This window comes from Falco naumanni, chromosome 3 (assembly GCF_017639655.2).
Source record: "Falco naumanni isolate bFalNau1 chromosome 3, bFalNau1.pat, whole genome shotgun sequence".
Taxonomy (NCBI): Eukaryota; Metazoa; Chordata; class Aves; order Falconiformes; family Falconidae; genus Falco; species Falco naumanni.
Window position 1 is genome coordinate 65019877 of NC_054056.1, and position 15169 is coordinate 65035045.

A 15169-nucleotide genomic window follows, 5' to 3' on the forward strand; every position below is an offset into this window, starting at 1 on the left:
AGCTGGCAGCAGCAGTGCGCTGGCAGCCTGGTGTGGCTGGGCTTCGGCTGTGTCTGTGCTCCATCCTCACTAGGGGGGCCTCAAGCCACGCAGTCCCCAGGGGAGGATGACCAGGAGCTTAACACTCCTGATTTTTTACTTAAACTACTTGGGCAGGAGAAAGCTTGTTTTCCTTTCCTGGTAAATACAGTAGTTGAGTGCTAGAAGTAGAATTATACTTGCTTACCCAGCTTTCATGGTACTGAAGTACAGCTAAGTACTGTTTCCTATCTTAAAACTTTAGGATCTTTTTTAGGTTTGGTTATGGTTTGTAAGGCATTTGCAGGCCTATATCCTGTTGATGTTAATTTTCTTAGTGCAGTTTGTAAAGTTGCTGAAGGAACTGTTTGCTGTATACAGGTGTTAGTTTCATACTGCCTTGATCGCTGCCAGTGCCTCACCTTTCTGTGCATTTTGGGTCTTCAGTTTTTTCATGAAGGCTGATGTAAAAAAGATAAACATGTTGCCTTGCTTTTTTGTAGTACTTAGATCAGACTCTTGGTTTGCTCCACAGTGATCTAACATTGACTACATCATGTAAGTGAAAGGAAGGCAGATGTGAAGCTGAGGTTGAACATCAAGCTACCACTTAGTTTTGCAACCAAGTATATCATTATGCTCCAGAAATAAACTATGTGCAGAGCACGGTACAGGCAGGGTAAAAAGAGAGTGCAGATTTTTAGGTTTCTGGATTTGTTTGTGTTTGGTTTATTCCTTATAAAATTTAAGGCATCTTAACCTGCTTCCTAATAATTTCTGCTGTGAGGTAATAATTAGCCTTTTACTGAATATTTTATTTCTTCCGCTAGGTTTTAGACATCAGCCTGCTCTGTATATTAACACTTGCTGTTACTCAAGCAATCTTTCACACAGATTCTGCCTGGCTGGGAGGAGAACAGTTCAGAAACCCTCCCCTGCTCTGTTCTTCATGCTCTGAAAGAATGTGAAAACAGTTCTTGCATGTATGCCCCTTCTTGACTCCTGCACGGACAGCTGGCTGTTGCGTGACACGGAGAGTTTGTATTCAGTGGGTGAGACCAAGTGCTCCCAGGCACATTAAATCTGGGTTGGTCTGGGGGCATGAATGCAGTTGCCATCTGGAGCAGCCCCTTTGTCCTGGGCTGAGTTAAGCCTGGCACCTGCCCGCCGGGCGGCAGCATTTTGTGGCAGCCCTGCTGCTGGCAAGCTGCACAAATGCTTTGTCTTTCTCAGATTTCCTACAGAATCTGGAGCCGCTAAATCTCAATATTTTCATCTGGCTGTTTTCATCGCTTTTTCAAAGTGACAGTACATTCTTCATAGATCAGGATATACACTGAACTCCGTATTGTTTCTGGCCACTTAGCAGTTATAGGTCACTGTGGGTATTGTGTTCATCAGTGCCTTGATGATTTGGAAGATGTGAGAGTGTTCATTTTAATCCTTTTGCAGGGGCACAGTCTGTCATTTATTCAATATAAATGTCTTATTTATTTGAGAATATACAAACTCGAAATACAGAAAATCTTGGGTATGGGTAAAATAATTACTAAAGTATTTGTTTAGTTCTGGTTGATTATATCATAACAACCACCAATCCTCTTATTTCCTCCCCCATCCCATAGAATATTCTGACACATTTTGAAGTTTCCTGTCTCCTTCCCAACTCATCATGCACACAAAATGCCCTTTGTTTAGTGAGAATGGTTCCATAAGGAGCAACGGCAGATGGTAGCCATTTGGCTTTAAGGGTTACACAGGGGAAAAAACTAGAGGAAAGGAGAATTATAGGAACTGCACTGGTTTTATGAAGAGGAGTGGTTGTCACACTTGAAACTCTTGTTTCTCAGTTAACATCCAGCAGAGTCTTTCTGGAGGATGAGTGTTAGAACTTTTTTAAAAAGGTCACATTTAGCTCAGCATTTTTTAAAAAAAAATAAAGTAATATCCTTGTGTTCCGTATATTCCTCCGAACTGGAAATTCTTCATTTTTTGGAGTTTAGGTGCCAGGTTTTCTCAAAGTTGTATCTAATACACCTGTCAAAAAGGCTTGGGAAGAGAGGGCAGCACTGGCAGGCATTAAATGATAGGTAGGTCCAGGAAAGGCTGTAGCCTCGAGCACTGTCTGCAGGTTTAGTTTTGGTTTTTGTTTCCTTGCTTGTGTTCACAGACTTCTTTTAAGAGGAAAGATAGCTATAGAACAATGCAAAGGAACTTTGCGTTACTTTAATACCTTTCTTTTGACTTGAAAATATCTCCTCCTTTATAGCCTTTTATATCGCTAAAGGTTATTAGAATCTTGAGAGTGTCAAGGCTGATGGATTGGAAAGTATTTGAGATTTGCTGCATCTGAATTCATGGGGTATGGTTTTTGTACACATAATGTTCAGCCTTTTTAAGTTAAGTGTATTTCAGTTCTAGTTTCATTGACCTGCAGACTCAGTCAGTGAGGACTAAAGTTGTCTCAATCTCTCTCCGTAGTCTGACCTGAAATGTGTCCAAGATGCAAAAGGAGGCTCTTTCTACAGGGACCATTGTCCTGTGTTAGGTGAGTTGAAAATAAATTTATCTTGATGTGTGTTAATTATACATAGTCTGAATTTCTTTTTCCTCTTTAAATGTCATCTAAAAGGACTGGTTTTATTAGTGAAATGGTAGCATTTCCGTGTATTCATGATAAATTGTAATGCTTTTCTAAATGTATTTGGTATCTGTGTGCCAAGTGGATGGCAAGGGAGTGGTTAAGTGTTGGCTAAGCAATAAATTGAGTCATGTCTTGTGCACTCTGTTTCTATATATGAAGTATATAGAGTGAAACGTAGCTGTGCATTCTTATCAGACTGTCTTAAGTATTCAGATGTTCAGTGAAGTAGCATGTACATGGCCATAAACAGGAGTCATTCAAATGTATAACTCTAACCTGTTATTTTATACTAATACTAGTATATGTTGTGAGATCTTGGTTGAGGTTTTCTGTTATCAGCTATTGCACTGACCTATTCATGTATGTCTTAGCTGGGCTTGTAGACATATGCAAAGTATAAAAAATAATTGCCAGGTATTTCGGATTTTAAAATATGAGCAAATTGGGATAAAGTTTATAGACTGTTGGGCACAATTTTTTTTTATTATTAATGTGTGTTTCCTTGGCAAAACACCTAGTCATAAAACTGGACACTACAGAAAATTTTGCTTTTCTCGTGCTTTCCTCCAATGCATAAAAAAAACTTAGCTGATAATATGGCTTTTCTAAAGTGATGAGAATTCTGTCAACTAGTCCTAGTCTAATTCTTTGCACAAGTACTTAAAGTATGACCTGCAAGCACTGTTCTTTTATTAACAGCGTAGGTGAAAACAGTAATGGTCTGTTTTGTTTACGAGAAAAAAAAAAAGTTAGCGGAGAAGTCACTTAGCTATCTACTGTCAAGTAGATTAATTGTTTGGAAGTAAAAAGCCAAGGCAGTCTGATCTTAGTATCTTGCTTCTGTACTTAAAATCAATTTTGTTATTTTAGTCTGACAGGAATAAAAATAGCAAAATAGTAATAGGGTCTTACTGGTTCTTTATTACAGAGGTAAGCTTAGGTTCTTATACATGCCCTTTATTCATTTTAGTTCTTGCTTTAAAAGTAGGTCTGTTTTCTGCAAGTAGCTTGCTTTTAGAGTGATCGTGTACTTGGGTGCATAGATATTAATCATTAAAGATAGTAGGAGACTATGCTTTGGTAAATTCTTCCCTTTCCGCTATATTAAGTTGTTCTTAATAGGTGATGATGAACTCAGTTCATCATTCTTGCCACGTTATGCTCCATCTTCTCAGTCTTATTCTTTGTTAGAACATCTGTCCCTTTTATTTGTCTTCTGAACGTAGTTCACAGATATGTTCATGCTGTGAATTTAAATGTATGCTTGGATTAAAAATGAGAAGGTTATTTTTGAAGGTGATATTTGAAGTGGAGTGTAAACAATATTCCAACAGGGGCATGATTAATACAGAGTAGTATGTAATTGGGGCAAAGTACTGGGACTGATTTTGTTCAATACCACACTGGAGATGATGATGAGACAGAATACAATCCCAGACAATTTGCAGGTGACAGCAAGTTGGCAGAGGGGTGTGGTTGAAAGTAGAGCTTTATTCAGAAGAGCCAGTGGAGCTTTATTCAGAAGAGCCTTGAGGAAGTGAAGAATTTGGTGAGTGAAGACCTCATGGAGTTCAATCTGCAGTGCAGTTTTGCACTCGGGTTGAAATAAGCCTGTGTACCAGGGGTTCCCAGACTGGGAACTGTGAATGCCTGAGGGAGGAGCCCTGCTGAGCAAGAGCTGGGTGTTGCAGTGAATACCAAATTAAATGAGACAGCAGTGTGCTGTTATTACAATTACAGCCCACTATGAAATTTGCATTGTTAGGTGGATAGTGGGCAGCAGGATAGGAAAAGCTGTTAGGCCCCTCTTATCGATGGTGGTGAAGCTGTGTCTAGAATTCTTTGTCCTGTTTGTGCCATTGTCTGTCCATCTCCACTTCCCTCCCTTCCCAGTTCTGAGAAAATGTGAAGGCCACTGATAATGGCCTGCTAAAGTGGTTAAGAGGCTGAGAGAGGACATTTGTAAGGAGGAAAAGCTGGGCTTGTTTAGTGTGGTAAGAAGCAAGTGGAGGAGTAATCAATTAGCCACCTACAACCACTTGGAGGGTGGTTGAAAATGATGGCACCAAAATTTCAGTAGAGGCAAATGCCATAAAAACTAATGGTAGTGACCCTAAGGCTACCTTAAGGTGACTTGAGAGGTTCAGCCTCAGATACTGAGGAAAATTCGGTTACACCTACAGCTCTGTATTGCAGCACTTTTTATAAAGAGTTACTTGGAGAGATTGTGGAACCTTAGCCCTTGAGGGCTTTCAGGACTCGGATAAGCAAAGCCACAGCTGACCTCAGCTGGGTGTTAGTTCAGCTTTGTGTGGGATATCAGACCAGGTGACCTCTAGAGATATTTTCTTCTGACCAATGCTTCTATAATTCTTTGCTGTTTTATATCTTTTCCTTTCTTAGGCTTCCCTGTCCCATCAGGGCAGTCTCTGGGATATTTGCTGTCTAAGTTTTCTATCTAGTGCGTTCTGTATTGGTAGCTTTTCTGAAGAACTAAGTCTTCAACTTTGTCCTCTGCAGAAGTGACTGTTTGGGATGTTATGTGTGTTTTGTAGTGATGGTGAAGGGTGCAGAGTGAAAATACTGTTCCATCTATAGGTTTAAACTGAGTTCTATAAACTATAGCCCTAAACCAGGGGTCCTCAAACTACGGCCCGCGGGCTGGATACGGCCCCCCAGGGTCCTCAATCCGGCCCCCGGTATTTACAGACACCCCTGCCCCCCCCTGCTGGGGGTTGGGGGGGGAAACCAAGCAGCCGCAGATGGCTGCCTGCCACTGCATCCGCGCGCCGGCCCCCTGGTTAAAAAGTTTGAGGACCCCGGCCCTAAACTATAGGTCCTTTAAACTAAGACCAGGACAGAAAGAAGTCACCGGGTGGTCATAGAAGTCAAAGTCCCTTGAATATGAGCATTTATTCATGGCTTTGTTTTCCTTCTCAGGAGTTTATTCTTCGGTAGTATCAGATTCTCTTCTTTACCACTGTGTCCTTTGGAGACTTAGGGCTGCCAGCTCTGGTGTGGCTTTCAGGCTCTGGAATCAGCCTCCCTTCAAAGAATGTTTTTGTCTTTGTGTCAGGCCATTTGTTTGTACTTCCTTATTGTTGCAGTACGAGGACCCTTTCCCCATTATTACCTTTTGGTTGGAAGAGGAAAAGCAAACATTTCCCTCCTTAGGGACAGCAGTGTTACTAAAGGAACTCTGCTCACGCTGTCCTTTGTCACTGATGTTGCCATTGAACTCGAAGCTACGTGACTTCTGCAGTTGTACTCTTTGCTGTTCTGTGGATGGTACCAGATACCAGATACCATCCTCTGGTTCTGGCAGTGAGGAGGTCCACAGGTGTGTTCTCTCATCAGTTGACACAGCTTGATGAGTGTGCATGTATACCATTTCTCTCCAGCTAATGAATTTCTACTATGTGACGCATCTTTTGAAAGCAGGAATTATCCAGAGAGAATGTTTTAATTTTAAATTTGCAGGTTGGGTTTTGGGTGTGTATTTTTTTGCTTTGTAGTCATCTCCCCGCTTAAAAGGTTAAAGACTATCATTGCTGGTCATTCTGGAGTTATACTTTTGCCAGTGCTTTCTCCACGTTCAAGGACTGACCCAATTAAAAACCACTTTCTGTAGGCCTTCTCTTATCTTTCAGCCTCTGAATGGGTACATGGCACTTCGTGTATGACTTGCATAAAAGCTCTGATAATTCTGAATCTGGATGTCTAATGCCATATGATAGCTGTTACCATCACAGCTAGAGCCCATAGTGAATCCTGGCATAAGTACTTAGCATTTGCCAGTGTCATTGCTATTTGCCTTGAAAACTCAACAAGAAACACACAATCCCATACCCAGAGGTTCAGAGTTTTTTCACCCTTTTTCACTCCCTTTTACCTATCAGCCACTACAGCTGCAGAGGCATCAAGTCTCAGTAATTAACATCTGTTCTTCAAATTGCATGGAAAATCAGTTGTGGTTATGTGAACATTTTCTTTTCATTCCATTTCAGGTGAGCAAAATGGTAACAGAAACCCTGGTGGGCTGCAAATAGGTGACCTTGTAAACATTGACCTTGATTTGGAAATTGTACAGTCTTTGCAGCATGGTCACGGAGGATGGACTGATGGCATGTTTGAAACTTTAACAACAACTGGAACAGTTTGTGGCATTGATGAGGATCATGACATTGTAGTACAATATCCAAGTGGCAACAGGTTTGTTATATTGCCTTCATCGTTGATTCTCTCAAACTTCCTTTGCCTTCACCACTTGTGATCACTTGGTAATCTTTCTGTTCTCTTTTTATATCTATTAAGATTTCCTTGAGAATTTTTACATTCCTTCTACAGTGTGTAATGAGGACTTACCTTTAAAGATGCTTTAGTGGAAAAAAGTTCATTGCCTCTCTCACTTGGTACAAGTTTGAGTCCAAAATAAGGAATGATGTTCTGAACGATCTGGTTTCCAAAATGTCGTATTTTCATCAGGTTTTTTTTTGTAATTACAAAGTATCCCATGGTTTCAAGAAGAATGGTAATAGCAGTGCATTGCAGGTTTTCAGAAAAATGGGTGGTCAGGTGACAAACTACTTATGTTGGGGATCTTGTCTAATATTAAATGACCTTGGCATGATCTATTTCTAGCATTTTGTTATTCAAAGGAGTGTGGTTTATGTAAATATGGACCAAGAATGGGAAGTGCTGGGAAAGCTTTTGCCAAAACCACTCCCTGCAAGGAGTTTGGGTTTGAAGTTTGATGAGTTGCATCTATGCCAACAGGACTCAAACCCAGCTCCTCTCCAGCTAGGTCTGATCTTATATGTCCACATGGTTTTGTTTTGTCTTCCTCTCAAGTATTGGGCTTATCTTTAAAAAGCAGGTGATGAGTGGAATAGCATTTCAGTTGCATCTGGAGACTGATCTATTCAGTTTGTCCAGAAAGGATTAACAGTGTATTATTCATTCAGGCTTTCCCTCAAGATATTTTTTGTTAATGTTGCAAAGTAATGCAAAACAAAGCTGTTCTTGCACCTAACACAAGCTGAAGGGATGCAAGTGGCTTTTCTTCTGACAGTCGTGGCTGCAGAGCCAGTGACAGGAGATGCTGTCCTGTGGTTTCCTCCCTGACTTTGCCCTTTATAGACATTATCTGATGCTTCTTAGCTAGATCAGATAGCTGAATGAAAGTCATCCCCAGACCAAATGGCACATAAAGGAAGGATTACCATATTACATATTAGAATATAACTCGGTGTAAAAACAGCTAAATGCCTCTAAACTGGTAAGATTTATAGTACAAATTAAGATAGCCTGGGTAAAAATTGAGGTGTATGTAGAACATCCATTTAATTGAAGAGTATTTTTTATAACTGAGGTGTTGCAACTTTTGACCTGGGGGAGGGGGCAAAATTCAATGTTCTTCACATGTTGTTTCCTGGCGGTCCAATCCTTTGTGAGACAGCTTGGATCTTCCCCTTTTCAGAGTAGTCTCCTTCTCTCTCTGGAAAAATAAAACTGTATAGCAACTTTCAGGACTGTTTATATTGCTGTCAGCTTGCTTCCCCTTAAGCAGGATATTTTTTCATTGCTTTTACAAATGTACATCTCTGAAGATCACCCTGGAAATATTCAACTAATGAGCCACAGACAAGTTTACGGACGAAAAATGGTTAACAATAAATATGTCAATAGTATTCAATTGCAGAAAGTTTGTAGGCATACAAAGCAGAATCTTTTCCAACAGATAATTTTTAAACATACATTTCATTTTGCATATTTAAAATATACTTTAAATGTTTCATTGTCTAGGTGGACTTTCAATCCAGCTGTTCTCACCAAAGCCAATGTTGTCCGAAGTGGAGATGCTGCTCAAGGTGCAGAAGGAGGTACCTCACAATTTCAAGTGGGTGACCTTGTTCAAGTGTGCTATGACTTGGAGCGAATCAAGCTTCTTCAGAGAGGTCATGGAGAGTGGGCTGAGGCAATGCTTCCAGTAAGTAGTTTTACCATTTTGTGAAACCAAACATAAAACTTAAATAATATTTGTAGTTACGATTGGTAATAATACCTGGAGGTTGTATGAGTCAAAGTGATTTTCTTCTAAGTTAAAGAAAGTGTGTTTCATCAAGCACAGTGTAGTACTTGTGTGGATGTAGTAATCTGCTTAGCCTGATCTTCGCTAAAAGTATCGGTGACTGTACTATTTAAACGACTTCATAAAATTTGTGACTTAATGTAAAACATTCAGATTTCTAAATATTTTATTTTTAGTAGTATTTGCATTTGACACTGTCTTTAATGCAGACTTTAGGTAAAGTTGGTCGGGTCCAGCAGATCTATTCAGACAGTGACTTAAAGGTAGAGGTTTGTGGGACATCTTGGACGTACAATCCAGCAGCTGTCTCAAAGGTGGCATCAGCAGGATCTGCTATAAGTAATGCATCTGGTGGTAAGTTTGTAGAATAACCAGTAATGTACATATGGCAAGTATTTGTATTAATTAAAAAATTGTTAGTAAGTACTGGTACATAGTTTGTGTGCAACGTTAATAATACTCAGGCTTGAGGTTTGGCTAATTGATGTTAAACATTTGAGAAAGATGCAAGAAAAAGCGTGCAGTTGGTACAGAGATGTTGGTGGTTGTTATCTTGATAAGGTGCAAAAACTCCAGATTTGGGTTCCTGTTTGGCCACAGTGAATGTATGTCTTCGGAGGTCTGCTCTAACGACTTTAAATAATTGGAGGGAACATTAGATTGGAATAGGGACTAGGGCATGAAGAGAGAATGTCACTGGCTGTAGCAAGCAGACTGCTTGTTTTAATAGGTGGTATGGGATAGCAAGTGCAACAGAGGGATCTGTTGCAGGCAGTTAATGGGCATAATATTCTTTCCTTAAAATTTATGTCTTGAAATTTAGCTAGACATCCTTTGACCAATTACAGTAGGATATTTTTTGTCCATGTAATCAGGTTTCAGTTCTTTTGAACCTGCCCTTATTCATCTAATAATGAGGCAGAAAGACTATCCAATGTGTTTTATGTTCTGTTGGCTGTTTCACAAATCAGTTATACTAGAATCTTTTTTTCCTTTTCTTGTTCATAGCTAGTTGTTTTTTCCTCTTTGCATATTTGCTTTAATGCCACAAACCTTTCTACATAGTTTTCTAGGGTTTTTTTCTAGGGAGGCATTGATACAGTGAGTTTTTCTGCAATGAAGACAAAGTCACAGCAGCCATAAAACTAGCTAGAAGCATAATATGACTTAGCGTTTCAAATCACAGATACAGGGTATATAGGGATATACCCTAAGTTGATTTAACAGGCTTTTTAGCCCTCTAAATATGTACATTAATGTTTTTATACCTTGTCCCCACCTTTCTATATTTTGTGGTAGACAAGTTGTTGTGGTTCAGTCAACTTTGTTTTGAAGTCTCTGATGTGACAGTCTCAACTGTCTAAAGGGTATTGGTGTGTAGCACTTACTCAAAACTGAGTAATAACTTAGAGCTGCCACGTTATGGTGGTTTGTGCATTACTATGTACATGCCTTTAGAAACATGACAAATTTAGCTGCTATTTTTCTGTTCCTGTTTGATTAGAATTGTAATTTTTATGCTCCTTTCTTTAATAATTATAGAGAGATTGTCTCAGCTATTGAAAAAATTATTTGAAACACAAGAATCTGGAGATCTCAATGAAGAATTGGTTAAAGCTGCTGCCAACGGAGATGTTGCTAAAGTGGAAGATTTGCTAAAGAGACCAGATGTAGATGTGAGTGTTGTGTTTTGGGAGGACCTGTTCTGGGGACCTGTGAGATTAAAGGATGTGAAGCTGTTCCAGACAGTTAGTAGTCTGTCTGCATAGAAGTAATACAGCTGGTTCCAGTTCTCCCATTTGTTGTTCTATGAAATGTTTGGGGGGGTGTGAAGATAACACTTAGACTCTTTTTCACCAGACAGATTTTGTGTTCTGTTGTCTGCTGTGAAGTAAAATACTTTCTAACCTCTGTCTGCCAGAGTCAGGGCAGGGAATCAAACTCCTAAGTGAAGAACCTTCAACTTCTTTTGGTTTGAGTGGGATAGAAGGAAGGAGGGTAGATTTTGGGGCATTTTTTATCCCCCAGTTGTGGTTTTTGTTTTGTTTTTTTAACTTGTCAGGTAGATCATCTAATCTGTTCTGTCAGATTCCTTTCACCAACTTGTCTAATAACCTAGTACTGAAAAATCTTAAAGAAAATGCTTAAGAATTGGCATTGGAGTCCAGTTGGATCAAGTCCTATATTTGGACTTGGTTCAGGGAGCATGTTTTAAAATCACAATGGGATGTTTTTCTTACTACAGCAGTAGTAATTCTTGCAGATAAGAGACTTAACTTCGATTCTGAGGACTGATATGTAGCTCAAAATTATACAAAACATGGTATTTTGTCCAGACTAACTTCTGTTGTTGCCATAAATTACAGAATAAGTTAAGTATGCTGTAGAGGACTGGTATTGTTCTGAAACCTGTTCTCAAAATCTTGCCTTTACAGTAGCCCAAAGATGAAAGGTTTTGATCCAACTGTCATTAAAGTCTTATTGTTTGAAATAAATCCGTTTTTTGCTTCATTCCTTCTATCTAGGTAATGCTATAGAAACGAAGTAGGGAAGACTAGGACATCATCTATATGTGCAGAGAGGCAGCTGTCTAAAAACTGTTCACTTGATACTTTCATATGTGTGCTATTCCTTTAAGTTTTCTAATACATTTGCACATACGCTACTAAAATGTCTCGTAGGTATGTGTGTGTATCCTGCAACTTATCTCACAGTATTCGTATGCTTCCAGGTAAATGGACAATGTGCTGGACACACAGCTATGCAAGCCGCTAGTCAGAATGGCCATGTTGACATTTTGAAGTTGCTTCTGAAACAGAATGTGGATGTAGAAGCAGAGGTAACTTAATATTTCAAAATAGACTTTGTGTCTCCACAAGTTTTAAACTTTGCTACATACAAAAATAACAATTCTATTGGAGTTGCTGCCTTCTCAAATGTCAGTGAGTGAAAAAACTCCTTTTCTTACTGTGATTACATTCCCAAATTAACCTCCTGCTAACAATATTACAGAGTCAATATCTAATTCTTTAGCACATCTAATTAAGTGAAATATAATGCTAATATAATAGAGCTGTGTAAGCTAGTAAGATTGTAGTGGATGAAGCCGCTTTACTTCCTTTATTTCATTTCAGCAGTAGAATGCAATAGGCTAGCACACTGCCTATGGCAGTCAGAGAAAAAGATGATATTGGATGCTACATCTCCAACTTCAGATAGTTGCTATGCTTTTTATGTACAGTGTTTAGTTAGGAGAAACCTTTCCATTCTTAACTAAAGCAAGTTTGAGCACAAAGTAATGACAATATCTTTAGGTAGGATAATCTTTCAGCTGTGGGTTGATGTTGTTTTTTAACCTCCAACAAAATGGAAGGAGTTCTTTTATTTAAGTTTTTCTAGAATTATTGTTTGAGAGAAAATTATCTATCAACATACTATGATATTTGCATTTTAAATTTATTTTGCCTCATTCACTTACACAGATTGCACTGATATTGCAGCCTTTGCTCCTTCTGTGAAGCACAAGAAGGATATGTCAAATTTCTCTAAGAATATAACTTAAAGCCTAACAGAAGTCTTAGAAGTTAATAGTGTGCCCAGTCATTGTTTGCATAACAAAAAAATAACTTTTCATGCATGGGCATTTAGTGTTATATTGTATTTGGTATACAGAAGTTACAGTGTTAAAACTTTACAAAGCAATGATGTAAATCTTGAAACTAAAATTATTTTCATATTCACAGATACACCGTTACTTTATAAAGGTCTTCTGCTCAGTTTTAAAGATGGCTTAAATTTGCAGTACGTACTTGCTGTGGTCAGATTTCTGTGAAGTAGTTTCATTTTAGTAGTGCTTTCACTGCAGTACATAGCATATACTGTTACAAACTAGGCTAAGCTGCTTTTCATGTGTAGTATGGAATCAAAGCTGCCCTGTTAAGTGGTGGACTGATACTTTCTTCTCTGGTATAAGGAAAGGTTAGAAGCATTAAGAGAGGGAAATAGAAGCACTGCTTTAACAGCTTCAAGATAATCCACCTGGTAATCTGCTAACAGAATTGTTAAGAGTTCATGTTTGCTGAGGCTTCAGAAGTATTGTAACACTGGCATTAAAAAAAAATTCAGGGATTTTTTTTGAGTTTTCAAACGTTTTTCATGTAGTTGCTTAAATGAAGGTGGTATTCCTACTTAATTGCATTAATTATTACAATGTTAATCATATATATTACATTATTAGATTAATGAGGCTGTTTCAGGCTTTAAAAAATGTCAGCTTTTAATATATTGGTGATGTGAAGACCTAGCAGAACCATCCCATTAAGCAGAGAGCAAATAGTATGTTTACCTCACTGTTGCGGTCTGTGGCATGGAAGCAATGGATAAAAATCCTTATTTTGTCTGCTTTATAGCTAAGTTGGATACATTTACACTTCTAGTCACTGCTGCAGAGTATATATGTTCATGATGACATTTTCTGGGTATGCCCTCATATTGCTGTCTCCTCTGTGCTTATGTCTCTGGCTTAATGTAGAGTACAAGTGGCCTCTGTTGAGTCAGAAAATGTTACTGGCAGAGCTCAAAAAGCCTTATGTAGTTATTACATAATAAAATACATAGCCTTTCAGTCTGTGGAAATTATGGGTATCAATTATTATATTGACAATACTGACAATATTGTTGGCATGTAGAACTATAGTGCTTTTAATATTTAGATTTCTAGCTAAATATAAGTCTTGGGACAGAAGCTTAATTACTTGCTAGCTTTTTCTAGGTATAATAGTTACTGTGTAGAAACTACACAGTGAGATTTACCTCTTGAGATCATTTGTTTTGAGGCTGAGCTAAAAAAAAAAAGGCATGTGCTTTCTTGGACCTCTACTCATTAAAGTAGGAATTCTGTACATTAAGATTTTATAAAATCAGGGGTTTGCATCTCAATATTGAAGCATGTTGAAACTGTAAAATATTTATGAATTGGATGGGGTTTCATCAATAACTATCTTGGTATACTTTGCAGACTGCAAATATGAAAAGACAAATTACCACATACCCATGAAACAGTGCTCTGTAAATGTTTTAGCAGTTTAACTACTGTCGTGCTCTTGATAAGTTTTACCTCGTAATGATCTTTATAACCAGATGAGAAATACATAGACTTCCCATTTCTGATCCCTTCCCCTTCCAAATAGGCAAGCTTTGGCTTCTTTTGACTGTTTGTTGGATGTGCCTGAGAAGGAATTCTGCTGTCTTAGAAGACGATTTTGTAGCATGAATTGATTTGGAAGGCATAAAAGTACAGTGTTTTCAAAAGCTATTGAAGCTGCTGTTTAGCACCCTGACAGTCTCAAAAAATGTATTCATATTTCCAAAAAGATTTATTTGATGATTGGCAACCTCTTTCCATCATTTTTTTGAATGCTGTGACTGGTGTCATTGTCATCTTGTAATTCTGCAAATACAGTTTATTCTTGGAACTATTAATGTCTGCCTTGAAGTAAAATATATTAGAAATGTTTCATATAATAATAAACACTTTTCAAAGACATTGCTGAAGGCAAAGCAAATTGATGAGAAACTAAGCTTGCCCAAGAGACATCCAGTGCACCCTTGATCATGATTTTATCTCCTCCTTACAATTTTCAGTAATTTTTCTCCATTGTCAAATTAAATCCTGCAAATACACAGTGATATTCCACTGTAAACAAAAAATTAGTTAGAAACTAGCTTATGGAAGTTACTTCATTGAAACCTGTTATAGACCTTCCATTTTACTTTGAGCTTTTTTTTATGCTGTCATTAATGTTGATATAACTTGATTAATATTTTAAAATGTTTCATGTAGTACAGTCTGCTTACCCAGACTGACAAATTTATGATCTCCATATCTTAATTCTCTAGTTTGGATGAAACGGAATTTAATCAGAGCTTGAATGCTGTGAATCATGGTCAGCATAGAATCAGAACTTCTAATTAATTTCAGCATCAGTCCCAAATTGCCTTTGGTAAAGGTTTATTAACTGAAAACTAAGACATATATAAAAAACCCTAATAAATATGAGCGTAATCGTATGAACAAGGCAATTCTCTTATACCATTATTTGGAATCTGAAACCCTTCCTGGGTTACCAGAAGGGTTACCCTGGGTTAGTGAGTGTAATGTTTTTTGGGTTTGGGGGGAGTTGGATTTTGTTTGTGGGTTTTCTGGTTGGGGTTTTTCTTGGCAGTGGTTGTTTTGTAGTAGAAACCCCAATGAATCCAATCAAGTTTCTGATTAATAAATCACACGAAGATTCAGAGCGATAGCTGTATGTGATATAGAATACCACGTGTTACAGAATATCCATTCATATACGGACAGACTCTTCATCCTCTGTTGTTGTAGTTTGAGCAATTATTTTAATTAGGCATTTGAATAA

At 38.2% G+C, this 15169-nt stretch overlaps 1 protein-coding gene across 6 annotated transcripts in view; it reads left to right on the forward strand.

The window, feature by feature from the left end:
- The window catches only part of MIB1 (MIB E3 ubiquitin protein ligase 1), an 83122-nt gene that overhangs the window by 20192 nt on the left and 47761 nt on the right, over positions 1-15169 (forward strand). For all 6 annotated transcript variants that reach the window (XM_040585812.1, XM_040585814.1, XM_040585815.1 and 3 more), the window contains exons 5-10: positions 2500-2566; positions 6670-6874; positions 8468-8651; positions 8963-9107; positions 10296-10429; positions 11485-11592. In XM_040585812.1, the coding sequence (XP_040441746.1) occupies positions 2500-2566; positions 6670-6874; positions 8468-8651; positions 8963-9107; positions 10296-10429; positions 11485-11592 (843 nt within the window). The remainder of the gene's footprint in view (positions 1-2499; positions 2567-6669; positions 6875-8467; positions 8652-8962; positions 9108-10295; positions 10430-11484; positions 11593-15169) is intronic.